At 40.0% G+C, this 13,652-nt stretch overlaps 1 protein-coding gene across 4 annotated transcripts in view; it reads left to right on the plus strand.

Annotated features, from left to right (window-relative positions):
- The window catches only part of DMD (dystrophin), a 1,248,719-nt gene that overhangs the window by 1,138,376 nt on the left and 96,691 nt on the right, over nt 1-13,652 (plus strand). For all 4 annotated transcript variants that reach the window (XM_066619666.1, XM_066619670.1, XM_066619667.1 and 1 more), the window contains one exon: nt 10,870-10,931. In XM_066619666.1, coding sequence (XP_066475763.1) covers nt 10,870-10,931 — 62 coding nt within the window. The remainder of the gene's footprint in view (nt 1-10,869; nt 10,932-13,652) is intronic.

Here is a 13,652-nt window from a genome sequence, read left to right on the forward strand (position 1 = left end):
AAGGAATGATGCTCTCCAACCTTGTGTGTAGAAACCCTGCAGAAGAAAGGGACCATACCTTTTTTGTTCACTGAGCTAAAAGGTCAAATTTCTGCTTGATTTCTTCTGGGAATTCAAACTGACATTAAATTCAGTGCATTTCTCTCTCTCTCTCTCTCTCTCTCTCTCTCTCTCTCTCTCTCTCTCTCTTTAATGTGTCTTCAGTGTCTTGGTAACTGTGGTCTAGTTGGAACATGCTGAATATGTAGGTATGAATGAAACAATACATGTAAGAAGCAACTGAGCAGGAAGTTGGGAATGAGGAGGGGAAGATAAATATCAGATATTTGTGAGGAGGGTCAAGAGGGGAAGTTGGATTGCTGTGTGTTTTAGCTCTCTTTTAAGAGTGGGAAAAATATACAGTATTTTATCTTCATATACCAGGGTTTATATGTAAGTTTTCTCTAAATGTGCTTGGTTTATGCAAAAGGATTAGATCTGAATTGGGAAGGGGATTAGAACAAATACAGTGTACTAAGTGTGGGAAAAATATTTTACACTGAGTAGGAAGGATAAATGCATTTCAGAGCTGTGTTTGGATGACTGTTGCATTGTCTTTTTATTGTGCACATGTGTAGGGCTTTACTTAATATAGTTCTTGATCCTTAAGTGTTTCTTAGCAAAATGACCCTTATGTGAATTGTTCTCAGTAGTCAAGCTTGCCTCTTAAAATTTAACTTGTTTGGGAAGAGCTCACCTATATGATATCAAAACTGGAAGGCACAAACATCATAGGTCTATTAAAGATCTTTGGCCTATTATCACTAAGGAATTGGTTGTTGTCCTCATTATTTGTTCCTGAATTTGACAAGACCCTGCAGTGAAATTGCTTTGGCAGAAGTGAAGAGGATAAGCTTTGAAAAACAAATAGATCAGTGGACAAGTAACAGCTGGAGGGGTTGGCTCACCAAGCTTTAACAACTGTCAGAGTGCACAAAATAAAATGCTGCACATCAAAAGAGAGAGAAAAATAATTACCATACTGTATGAAGCAGTTGACATTTACTCCCTTCTGCTGTACTCCATATTAATGCAAAAACTTCTCTATTTGTGCATCATCTTGGAATTCTTAAAATGCCAGCCAAAGCTAATAAAAAGCATTGAACAGCTAACTTTTTCTCCAAAAACACAATGATCCAAGGACTAGACAGAAACCATTTCAGTGTGTGGATCAATGGACTCCAGATTTATAGAGGAAGACAACCAGTAATCTTCACAAACCACTAGAGACAGCCACTTTGTGCATCACTATTCTATTATTTTCACCCTGATTAGTTTACTGTCCAGGAAATTGTGGGGAGATATAAAAGAAAAAAATGTTTGCAGTTCTAAATCACAGCCATTGCAGGGAAGTTAGATTTTAATTGGCCCAGAATTCTCCCTTCTTTGGAATGAGTAACAGTTTGTTTACAGTAGCATTCCTGGGAAGGTTTAATCTTAATTTAACAAAAGCAGGGAAAGTCCTATTCCCCCCCCCCCCCCAGAATTACACTAGAGGTAACCTCATGTGCTATTTGAAAACCAAAAGGTGAAAATCAGTATCACATCAATCTGATAGTGCATTATAAAATTGTACTTGAATTTCTGATTATTAGTAAGTAGGTGTTGCTGGTTCCCTGTTGCCACCTGACAGCATTTGTTATTTTTCACACATACACATCTAGCTCATACTGCATTTTTCAAATAAGGCTGTAGGAGAGGGAGATTGAGCAATCCAGATTGCTCAAATGTTGAAAATTAAGAATATCATAATTTGAAGAGTGATGTGCACTTACTTGCTCACACTTTTTTCTACAAAAAGTTCTTAGTAAACATGATAGAATTTTATGAGATTAAAATATATAAATTTAAAACACTTATGTGGAAGAAAAGATGCATCTGAGCTCAGGATGCATATTTAGAAATATGGGAAGATGTGCCTGTGAGCATACATCACCAAGCTTCTAATATTTGGGAGGGAAGGGGGAGTTGGTGCCATTTCTATTTCTGCTGATTTTTTTGTTTGCTTTTTAAATAAGTTTTAAAGAGTGTAGAAGGAAGAAAATGAAACCCGGAGCACTCCAGTAATGAGGATCTGTTTAAAGAGAAATTGGAATGCATCTTAAACGATCTGCACCTAAATCCTCCTCCAGAAAATCTTTGCAATTCTAGTGCGGGAATGTTCCTATTTTTTGTCCTCAATAATGGTATACCAATTTCATGTACTTGCCAGTTTGCAATGAAACCAGTATGAACTCTCTGGAGAGAATGTTTTATGTGACTACATGATTGCATCTAAGCAACTGAATCCTCTGAATATTGTAACATGAAATTCTTTTTATATTTTTTTATATCCTATATGTCTGAAGCAGCTTAGGACTCTGTCTTGGTAACACTAATTCTCAGCTGATGGCAGGCCCCTTTTCTTACTAGGGAGCTGCTGTACTCTGCTCTGAAGGTGAGGTTGAGTTGCCTTGTTGAGAGGCTGAACCTGAATGGGATAATCTTCACATGAATCTTCCACAAGGAAAGTCTGACTAAATTGGTCAGTCTCTCAGCCCATGTTCATGGTTGATCGTAAGTTCAAGGAAGACTCTCTACCTGCTGCTTCCTTTTGTTTGTACTCCAGATCTTGGAGGCTAAGCAGGGTCAGGCCTGGTTAGTACTTGGATGGGAGACTGCTTGGGAATACTGGGTGCTGTAGGCTTATACCATAGTCTTTCGAGACTGAAGGTTGCCAACCAACCAGGCAATTGCATCCAGTAGAGCCCACCAGTTATCCTGCAACAGAAGGTGGGAGAGTCTTCATTTCACCTTCCAATGAGTAAAGCAATCCATACTTCATCCATTCCTTTTCTGCTTCCTAGCTGGTCTTGTTAGCCGTGAGGATGGAATACTGAGACCAGAATGTGCACACACAGGGAAAAATCTTTTGCTTATATACTCTAGTCAGCTTCCTACCTGGTTTAGGGAGGAAATAATATGTATTTCAGAACTCTGCATTTTGGAGTTAATTTCCAGTTTGTTTCAGATTTGGCAATTCCTGTCTCTGAGAGAACTGAGCATGTGCACTATAATCCTCTGTGCAAATGATTCTTTCAGGGTAGAAGCAGGCTTACTGGCTCCTTAAACAAACTGAGGGTTTGGCTTTGGAAGGAACCCCGTTCTCCACTCTGATCCTCTATCTGGTGGGTTTTCTGCCATTTAGTTAATAATCATTCTTTAAAATAATGATGCCACAATATTTACGTCAATTTAGGTAAAACTGTAGGGTAATTAATTGCTTTAAGTCCTATCCCCCCCAAAAAAAATAATCAAAAGCACTCCAGTTGAACACTTTTGCTTCAGATACTGAATTTGTGTTCTCAACTTGAAACTAGGGCATCAACTTGAATTGATTCATAAGCACTATTAACAGAAGCAAGGATTCCTTGGAGCCATTTAATATAAATGGACATTCTTAGAAGTTCAGCCAGTGTGTCCTGGAATCAACTATGTAAGGATACCTCAAACACCAAGTAGAGGAAACTAACTAGATGGGTTGCCTTAGTAGCCCTGTTTGGGCACCTGAAAAATGGGTTAGCTGAACCCAGGTAAAGGGAGAGTAGAAGCATCAGCTAGCTCCATCTCCCAGGCCCATGTCCTCCTCAACCCAAACTTAAGCCATTTCTGCCCAACATTGCATATATGCAACAGGGTTCAAATGTGTACACCTGTGGTCTGAGCAGAAATGGGTTAAGCATGTCAATTTAGAAGTAAGTCCATTGATTTCACTGTCTCATTCAGGTAAAGGTTACAGAATTGCATACTAAATCATTTTCTATGCTACAGTTGAGAGTTCTTGGAGTTGGGGAATATAGTGGCAATAATTCATTGCAGTTGTGCTTTTGGTATTGAACGTGCTTGCTGTTTCCCCTGCCTCCCTATTTGAGCATTGTGGCAAGAATGTGCCACAATCAGCATGTTTAGACTTCTTTGGATAAAAACCTGTGTGCTTTTGAGAGACTTGCTCATTTGAGTTAAAAATTGCTGCAGATCTATTGAAGACGTTAACTGTGTTCCCAAGCATGGTTGAGAATGCTTAGAGTTGCTGAGTTGGCATTTCACTTCACATTTTGTGTGTGTGTGTGTGTGTGTGTGTACGTGTACAATTCTCCCCCCATTCAAGCAGCCCCAAAGCTAACAATTAAATGGCCTTTGAAAATGGCAAAGAGGCTTATGAAGGGAAGTCTCTGTGGAGTCTAACCTTTCCTTCAGCTGTGCCTGTGTGTGGAATTGTTGATAACTTTCTAAGCTGAAAATGTTCAGAAAGAAGGAACACTTTCTAGTTGAAGTGAAATAGCTGCAGCCTTCTTGTGTTCTGAATATAAAGTACCAGTAAAATCTGCTCTTGCTCTTTACAGTCACTCTCAGCCTTCATAGAATCCTTAGCAAATGATGTTCAGGTTTCCTTCACATTTCATACAGAAGTAAGAGAAGTGCTTCTGGTTCTTGAGTCCATTTTTTTTTCTCTTCTGCATATTATGATTTACTTAACAATTACTAAAATGGATCCATAAGCTATTTTTGTTAAAGAATAGTGTCGCAATTGCCGCATGACACTTGTTTGACTGAAAGATATGTTCCGTTCAGGTCAGAGTTAGAATTTGCAATTTCCTGTGAAAACCTATTTAGGAGAGGGCATTGATAAACATTGGGTGTGATTTGATTTCACTCTGTTCTTATTAGGACCTACTCATACACTGCTTTTCTGCTAACGCAGGAGTCTTTCCTGTATTATATTAATGGGTTCAATACATTGGCTCAGTTGGTCGTACCCAAGGCTGCTTTTGAAATTGGGGAACTTCAAAACTGACTCTGAGGTTCAAACTACCCATTACATACAAGTGCAAATAATGGAAGCCTGACATTTCTTTTTAAATGAACAAAGCTGCTTCCCAAGGGGGGAGCTATCAGGGACACCTAATCATTTCACTGATCCACCTCTGTGGCTTTCCCCACAGTATGTGGGGTGGAAAGGTTTTTTTGGTTATTAACTCCCTCGTCCTCTGTTCCCACCCCTGATTGTCACTGTGGGAAGCAGCTTTAAAGGAGGAAAAGTGGCTCTGTTACACACATTTGAATTTACTGTGTAGTTTAAACCTGGAATACGCAGCCCCAGGAAATCAGATTCATATGCTATCCGTTCACACAGTATGGTTGGACTTGGAAATTACATTTTGACAAACATCATCTTAATGGAATTTTAGTGCTCTGTGCTAACATAGGGCATGGCCCAGCACTGGGACTAATGTATGGAGCTCACTTGTTCTTCTTTGGATGCCAGCACACTCATGGAGCTCTCACAGCATGCCATGGCCCCGCCAGGCTTGCAACTCTGAAATAGGCTTGGCATGGTCAGAGTAGGTGCCTCAGAGCCAGCTTTCATTCTGCCTGGGCCAGCCACTTTACACAAGATCCAGGAAGCTGATAGTATAGTAATCAAATATATCAAATCAAGTGTCTGTCTCAATAAAGATTCTGTTCTGCTTCATCCTAGCCCCAGGCACATGGCCTGGACAATACAAGGAGGAGCTATGGAATATTCTTTGAGGTATTGGATCTCCTATGGTGGGCTGCAGTAGATTCAAAGGCTAGGATACACTGTACTTATGACTGATGTGTGAGTGGACTGCATTGTACCTGAAGTTTGTAGCAGTTTGATAACTTCGTATCAATGGGTTACTGCAGGGTCGTCAAACATAAGGTCCGGGGACCGGATGCGGCCTGCGAAAGCTTTTTATCTGGCCCTTAGGCTCTCAGCTGCTGAGCAGTGCTGAGGTGTTACTGCTGAAAGGGTAGCTTCTCTCATATCTTGAAAGATTATTATTAACAGTAATATAACTATCAAGATTTTTGTATTTTCTCTTCTGTCATTTGCAACTAATGAGTTCCTAAGTGAGAAAAAGTGGTGCATATTTTTGGTTATGACCAGTTTAATGACATCACTTCTTGCCTAATGGCATCACTTCTGGCCCTCAGAAGGCATCATGAATGCTATTCGTCCCTCTGTATGAAATGAGTTTGATACCCCTGGGTTACTGTATTTCAGAATATGAATGTTGTTTTAGTGTACGTACTTAATGGAAGTGCTTAGTGCTGAGGTGAATCAACTGTAAAAATGTGCAAAGCATATAGATTTATGTAAATTGATTAAAAAGTGGCCTGCCCAAAGCAGTTGGAGGGTTTTGTTTTGTTTGTAGTATAATCCTGCAATTAAATTTCGCTTTTGTCTTTGCTGTCGCTCATATTATGTACTTAGTTATGTCCAGAAGCCTGGAGCAAAGGTGAATGAATCCCTTTAAACGTTGGGTGACCTGCTATGATCTTGTGGAATGCTCAATGAACATCTGAACTGCTAAGAAATTAAAGTGTTAGTGAAGAAGGCCTATGGGCAGAAGGTATAGAATCTTGATGGGAAGAACTGAGTGAAGTGAGAGGACAATGAATTTGCAACCATAATAAAAAGTTAGACTGAGTGGAAGAATCATTAATGGCTTCAGCAATGGTATTGCAAGCAAACAAAAAAGTTAATGAATGTTTATAGATCTATTCTCTCTCTCTCTCTCTCTCTCTCTCTCTCTCTCTCTCTCTCTCTCTCTCTCTCTCTGTGTGTGTGTGTGTGTGTGTGTGTGTGTGTGTGTGTGTGTGTGTGTGTGTGTTGTACACATACACACAGTCTCTCCAAATTAAGGATTTCTGTGTGGATTGCCATTTAGAGCATTTTAAAATGTGGATGTGGTTTTAGAGCAATGACTGAGATAATTTTAAAACAGAAAATGTTTTCAAAATACAGTAGCCACAATGTCACAGATTTGTGGTGCAGAGTGACCTTGACTTCCTTTAAGTGAGCAATCCTGCCATTTCTCTGAGATGCTATGATATGGATTATTCAAACATACAGTACTGTAACTTTATTAGGATAAATTTTCACTCAAAGGCCTAGGATCAGAAAGGACTTAATAAGTAGAAATAAATGTTTCTACTAAGTTCCATGGACTCTACAGCTTCATCTAATTTTAATATAAAAAAACCCTGAAATCGTAAAATTAAGGGTTCTATCCTATTGGGCCAAAACAAACCTATTGCCAGTGCTGAGTGTTGTGTGCCTTATGGCAAGTTTACTTGTGACACTCACTACTGGGCTGGCACAATGTGAGCCTGTGCTGAGCCAGCACTGGGCGGAGGTCACTGGTCGGAACCCGAGGCAAGTTCCAGGTGGCGGATCAGTAAGTCAGGGCAGGGGGGAGGCATTCTAGGGTATGGGGAGGGAGTGGGGCGGAAGGGGGTTCTTTCGGATCCAGAGCCCCATGTCAGGCCTCTCGGCACAACACCAGGCTACTTTACTCTGTGCCAGCACAGAGTCAAGTAGCACAATTGCAGGGCCTCCTCCCTTACATAGGGGATGGGAATGAATGTTCCCTTCCCCCAAGGAACCACCGGCAGCCATAGAATGCAACGGCAGCCATTTTGGTTACTCCTAGTCCGCTACTCCTCTAGGTGCCGGGCAGCTCAGGATTTAGCTGCTCAACAGAATTTATCCTCTTAAAACCAAATTTATCAAATAATCATTTGTTTTTTTAAGTGCTGAATAGTTCTAGAAGAGTGACCCCAACTTGGGGTTGCAACCACCCAGGGCGGATGTTTCCAAACTTCTTTTGGAATGCTACGCTCTTAAGAAGGGTAGTAACACAACCAGGGACCTGTGATACCATTAGAATAGCACTTCCAGGTGCTGCTGTTGTCATCACTGAACATGTGAAAGTAAAAGGTTTTTTATTACTTGCACATGTTTGGTGATAACAGTTGTGGCAAAACCTGGAAGTGCTGTTCTAATGACACTGTGGTCATTAGATACTATAGTTCCCTGGTCGCATCTCTATCCTACTTAACCCATTTGGTGTACACATATGATCCCTGTTGCATATGTGCAGCATTGGGCAGAAATGACTTAAGGGGGTGGCATCTCAAAAGAAGGTTGGGAACCTCTGTTCTAGAAGCTGCAGTGCAGCCTGTATTTAGGAATCTTTTGGAGGAGAAATAATTGGAGGCTTTGTAATGATTGCTTCATTTTCAAATACAGAAGTTTATTGACGTGTAAGTCTTGACTTAGGTTTTTTGAATTTATGCGAAGAATTCAATAACCTATATATTCTTTTGACCATCTTCTCTTCACAAAGCTCTTTCCCTATGTATCCCAAACACTTCCATGGGTCTGCACATACACAGAAAGATATTCAGCTTAGATTAAAAATGGACTTATGTAGGGGTGGACAGAATGGAACTCTGCTCTAAGCTGGGGTGTGCCTGAATACAGCTTTGAGCATTGGGTGGAATCGGTAGGGGTGTTGCAAGCAATTTCTACTACACAGGTGTTCTAAGCATGCTAGCTCTGGTAGCACTGTAGGGAATTAATCTAACTTTCATAGCTTCCTTTTCTCACTTAGCTTTAGAAACAGACATTCCCTCTCCCAGTCATTTCCATGTGTGTTGTGGTGGTGTTGCAGTCAACTGCTACTTGTACTCTTTATGTTTGTGTGCAAAGAACAAGGTGTCTGTGATGTTCCATTTGCTCTTTTTCTTCTTTTGCTGAGAAGGAAGAATGCCAAGGTCAATGAGTATTAGTTCAATTCAAATGTTTTTACCGAGATGGCTTTTTTTTTTTACCTTTAGTGTTTTCTGTGACTAAACTGTGAACTCTAGTATGGAATGTGCTGAAAACCAAACATGATAGATGAGTCAGCAGGTCACTGACAACAAATGTTCATCCCCTTTTTTATAGTGAGCTGGAACAGTGGTTCCCAAATGTTTTAGCACCTGGACCCACTTTTTAAAATTACACTCTATCAGGACCCACCTACCTTTTCAAGACTTGTTTCAGTTTCCATAGGGCTCAATACATTTTTCTTGTCAGTTTGGGGAGTACTTCTTTCTCGAGTGCTTTCTAGAGCCTGTGTCCATCAGATTGGTACCGTGGTGTCGTGTTTCATTTTGGCCTGCCCTTCAATGTGGACTGAGATGTGGTTGCCTACTCATAAGTAAACATGAATGTTCTGCTCCGTTTCCGTTTCCATAGGGCTCAATACATTTTCCTATTCAGCTCTTGGTTTCAGTTTCATTGCCCACCAACAATCGGGTTGCAACAGACAGTTGAGAAACACTGAGCTAGAGTTTTACGAAATGTACCAGTTTTTGAACTTTTTCAGATTCTACTATGTAAGCATGAAGCACCTCATTGTCAAAAGTACTATCCAGGAATTATCACATGGACGAGCCACAATCCTTAACCTGCCCTCCTCCCAAATAAATACACAAGACAGAGCTGTGGATCATGATTCAGCCACATTTATTCAATCAATACCAATTCAACAAGATACTCTCCAAAAACCCTGCAGCACGTCCTGCTATCAGATACTCCCATCCCCACCCTGGTAAGGACTTACCGTGGAGGAGGCAGAAAGCAAAAGTCAATTTCTTCCTACTAGTGTTCCCATCCTTACTCAAAGCTGAGAACCTTCTGCTGACAATCGCTGCTTTTCAATACCAAGACGAGAAGCTGTTGAATCAATTAATTGCACACACCCATATGCACAGCCCTGCTGGAAAGCCTCTGAGGTCAATTATACAGTTCAGGCACAAGAGTTTTACTATCCAGCATCTCTGAGCCAGACAGCCCTTGGGGATTGGCACTGGCTTCCCCACTGACTCTTGGGGAAGAGTCGGAGGGTGAACATCAATATTCCCTACTCTTATTTCCTTCCCTGCATTATACCTGCCAGTCGTGACCAACCTGGTTATAAAACCCACCACCTTAACAATTGTCTGGGTTAAGCACACAAAAAAAAAGCTGCTTAGAATAAACTAATCATATGAATAATGAAAAATTCCTACCCTACCCCATGTGGCAACCAGCTAGCCTCAGATCACTCATCAGGTGGGTGATTGGGGGTTGAAGATCACTCAGGGTCAACTTAGCTGAAGGCATGCTCAGTTAATGGCTGCCTTGGACCCAGTCCTTTTCAATGAAGCAACCAATAGGGTGCTTCCATTTGCCTGCTTCTGTCTCATGTGCAGAGGGGAGAGGGCAAAGATGCTCCTACCTCAAAGGCAGTGTTGAGAGAACTGTATTCCTAAATCTCTTCTCCTCAACAAAACAGCAATATGATATGCTAGTAAAAGATTATTTCTTTTCTGTGGATGGTATGAAGTCACAGTGCAACTTCCATTTCTTAACATAGCTTACAATTGGTAAGAAATGTGCAAATAGGAACAGATTTTACTTTCACATTTTTTGTGCTAAAGGTAAGTAATGATTGCATTTCGTAGACCTATAAGAAAATGTAATTGTGTTTTATGCTTACAAACATAGTAATTCCTTGTAAATCCCAGTCAACTTCCATGAGTTGTTGCCCATTTTGAGGATCGGGTTGACTGCTATAGAGTGCTCATTGCTTCATGATTGCGTGAAGCAATTTATGTTTGATCTAAGAACTGATTTGTATGAATTCCGAACCCGTAGTGCCAATATGCTTATGTTTAGGTTTGGACAAATCCGATAACTACAATTTGTATTATTAGGTAAAGAGTTATACTACCTGTTATTTGACCTTGAAAATGGCAGAATTTTTTTTAAAGGTCTTGTTTATATCAGCTGAACCCCATTATATTATTACATTCTGCTCACTTTTGTGAGTAACTGAACTGCAGGCTACTTAACAGCAATTTGTTTAGGAAGTAAATCATTATAATGCAAGCTGTTGTGACTAGCATGAGTTTAACATATTCATATTTTAATCTGATTTTGTTTTGCAGTCATGAGACTCAAACCACCTGCTGGGATCATCCTAAAATGACTGAGCTCTACCAGTCCCTAGGTAGGAGAATTCTTCATAATTAATTTGGATTTTTGTAGCATTTTTCTTGGTAAAGCAAGAATTAATTTTGAGTGGGAACAGGAGGTGGGCAAAGGCAAGCTGTGATGCTTTAGATTTTTGGTTTTTTTGTGTTAAACTTTTGTAACACAGGTGCTCTGTGCTGCATTTCAGCTGAATGGCTTGGCAGGAAAGAGAAAGATTCACCTGTTTGAGAGGTGAAACAGACAAGTTGTTAATAGCTGCAACTGATTTGTTGAAGGAAAACGTTGCTATTTTATTAGAGCACAATTATTGACAACACTACTATTTCTGGTATCCTTGAACATTCAAATTGTCTGAAACACCAAATGCAGACAACATCTTGGATGAATACCTGCTTAGTGGCCCTACGTACATCACCTTGAGTTCCATGCTGGAAGTAAAAACAGCATATACAGTAAATTAAATATATAGGATCCTTGATAATAAAGCACATGATCTGTATTTGGCATCCAAGAAGGGGGAGATGACTGTTGAATACATATGAAATTTAGCTTGGAATATTTTTGGGGGTGGACAAAGTGGCTCTGGCACATGGGGAAAAATTTGTGAATTTTTGGTGCCTCTGCAGTAAGGAACTGCAGAGCACCTTGTAGAGTTTTGGTTTTCTACCTGATGAATCTAGCATCTGGTTATACTATATATATTTAATAGAATAGGTTAATATTTTAAATAAGATGTACAATTCTAGTCTCATTTAGTGAGGCAGAAACTTTAATATATTTTCAGCCTTTCTCCTTGCTGAGTTTCAATTGGTCGTATTATGATGCAATCCATGCAGAGTTGCTCTTCGATAATATTTTATATGGAAAGTGAAAACTAAAATACATTTTATATTGCACGTTTGTTACAATATTGTCCCTTGCTTCAGCACACACAAACGTCACGATAAAATTTGGTTTCTTGTTTGCATGAAAGAATGCTCAGTCTGAGTTTGAGTAGCTTCAATTTTTCTTTTACAAGCTTGATGATTATATAAAATTGGCATCCATGAGTTTCACAATAGTGTTGTATGTGAAGCCAAGCCTGGTGCAATATCATGAGCTCATCTAAAAGCTTTCTTATTTCCTCTGGATTTCATAACTCTATCATGTAGGGAATCATTTTTCAATAATGCACTTTTCTTGTGCACGTCATCATTTTTGATATGGCAAGTTGTTCTATAAAATAAAATATTTCCTCCTGTACACTACAACTCTTTTGAGGTAATCCTCTTTTTTTAGGTTCACCCATTCTTGTATCCAGAATGTAAATCTTTATTTGGTTTTGTGAAAAGAAATTATTACAGAACCACAGTTCAGGGAATGCAGTTCTTAAATAACACATCATTGTGGAAGTGTTTTTTGTTTTAAAAGTATATATATTAGAATAACAAATCACTGAGTTCAGCTTGCATTTCCTCAACCCAGAAACATTTCTGAGCATTTGTTCTTAAAATAACAATATAGTGTTTCATCTTAGTTCTTTTAACAGTGCTACACAAATTGAATGGTTTCTGAAAGTTTACATTATAGGTACTGGAGAATACTGAGGCTAGAATCCTAAGCAGACTTACTGGGGAGTAAGCCCCATTAAACACAGTGAGGGCCCAGTCCTATCCAACTTTCCAGTGCTGATGCAGCAATGACAATGGGGTGTGCTCTGCCTCCTGTGGTGGTAGTGGTGGCAGTCACAGAGGTCTCCTCAAGGTAAGGAACATTTGCTTCATTGCAGCTGTACTGGTGCTAGAAAGTTGGTTAAGTTTGGACCCTGAGATTTGTGTGTGAGTGAGCATATTAAGGATTTTGTGGTAAACCACACTTTCCTGGGAGGGAGTTCTGTAGAATTTAATGGAGCTTATTTCTGAGGAAACCAACATAGGATTGTGCTGTAAAATAAGAGTAAAGCATTATATAGTAAGCGAATGAATTGCACTGTAACAAGGTCAATGGAGATGAGAGGGCTTAGTGGTCGAGAGAGGACAAAAGGGGCCCCAGCAAAAACTAGAACATGTTGGCTGCGTACTATAGTGAGGAAATCCCAAACAGGTGATAGGGTTATGCTGCTAATTCATTATCTCCTTTATGTGGTGGTAGGAAGGAAGGTAAGGGCTTAGCAAGAAAGCAGAAGAAAATGGGCTGCATTTTTCAGGCAACAGGGCTCCACTGTGCCTGGAAAAGGGAGGAGAGATCAGTAGGAAGTATGGAAATCAGTTGCTGAAACCTCACAGTGAAGTTGGGGATATAGCTAAAGCTTTATGCCCTACTTCTTAATCACTTGCCACATGAATATTTTGTGTAGTACAGTAGGTCCCATTTGTACATTGAAGTTATGGGCTGGAAAGTTTGAACTCATAGTGAAACAAATTAATATGCTATATTTTTCTCCATAAAAATAATGTAAGTAAGGGTTAATGTGTGCATACATTCATGAGCTTCATTGGACTTAGAGGGGAATTTTTTTTCACAAACAATGGAATAAGATAAGGATAGGAATTGTAGAGTGTGGTATGTAGTCCTGAATATGTATAAACCAGTACACCTCCTCCCACAGGGTCAGCCCATCTGTTCTGCAAGTTGAGAACTTCAAGTCAGGCAGCAAATTAGGGGAGGCAGTGAGTTGGTGGGGGATACCCCATGCCCAGCCTGCCACCTCCATGGAGTCCAACCGCTTCTTGTGCTGCAGCATGTTAGTGGAGGATAA

Source organism: Tiliqua scincoides, chromosome 3, assembly GCF_035046505.1.
Source record: "Tiliqua scincoides isolate rTilSci1 chromosome 3, rTilSci1.hap2, whole genome shotgun sequence".
NCBI lineage: Eukaryota > Metazoa > Chordata > Lepidosauria > Squamata > Scincidae > Tiliqua > Tiliqua scincoides.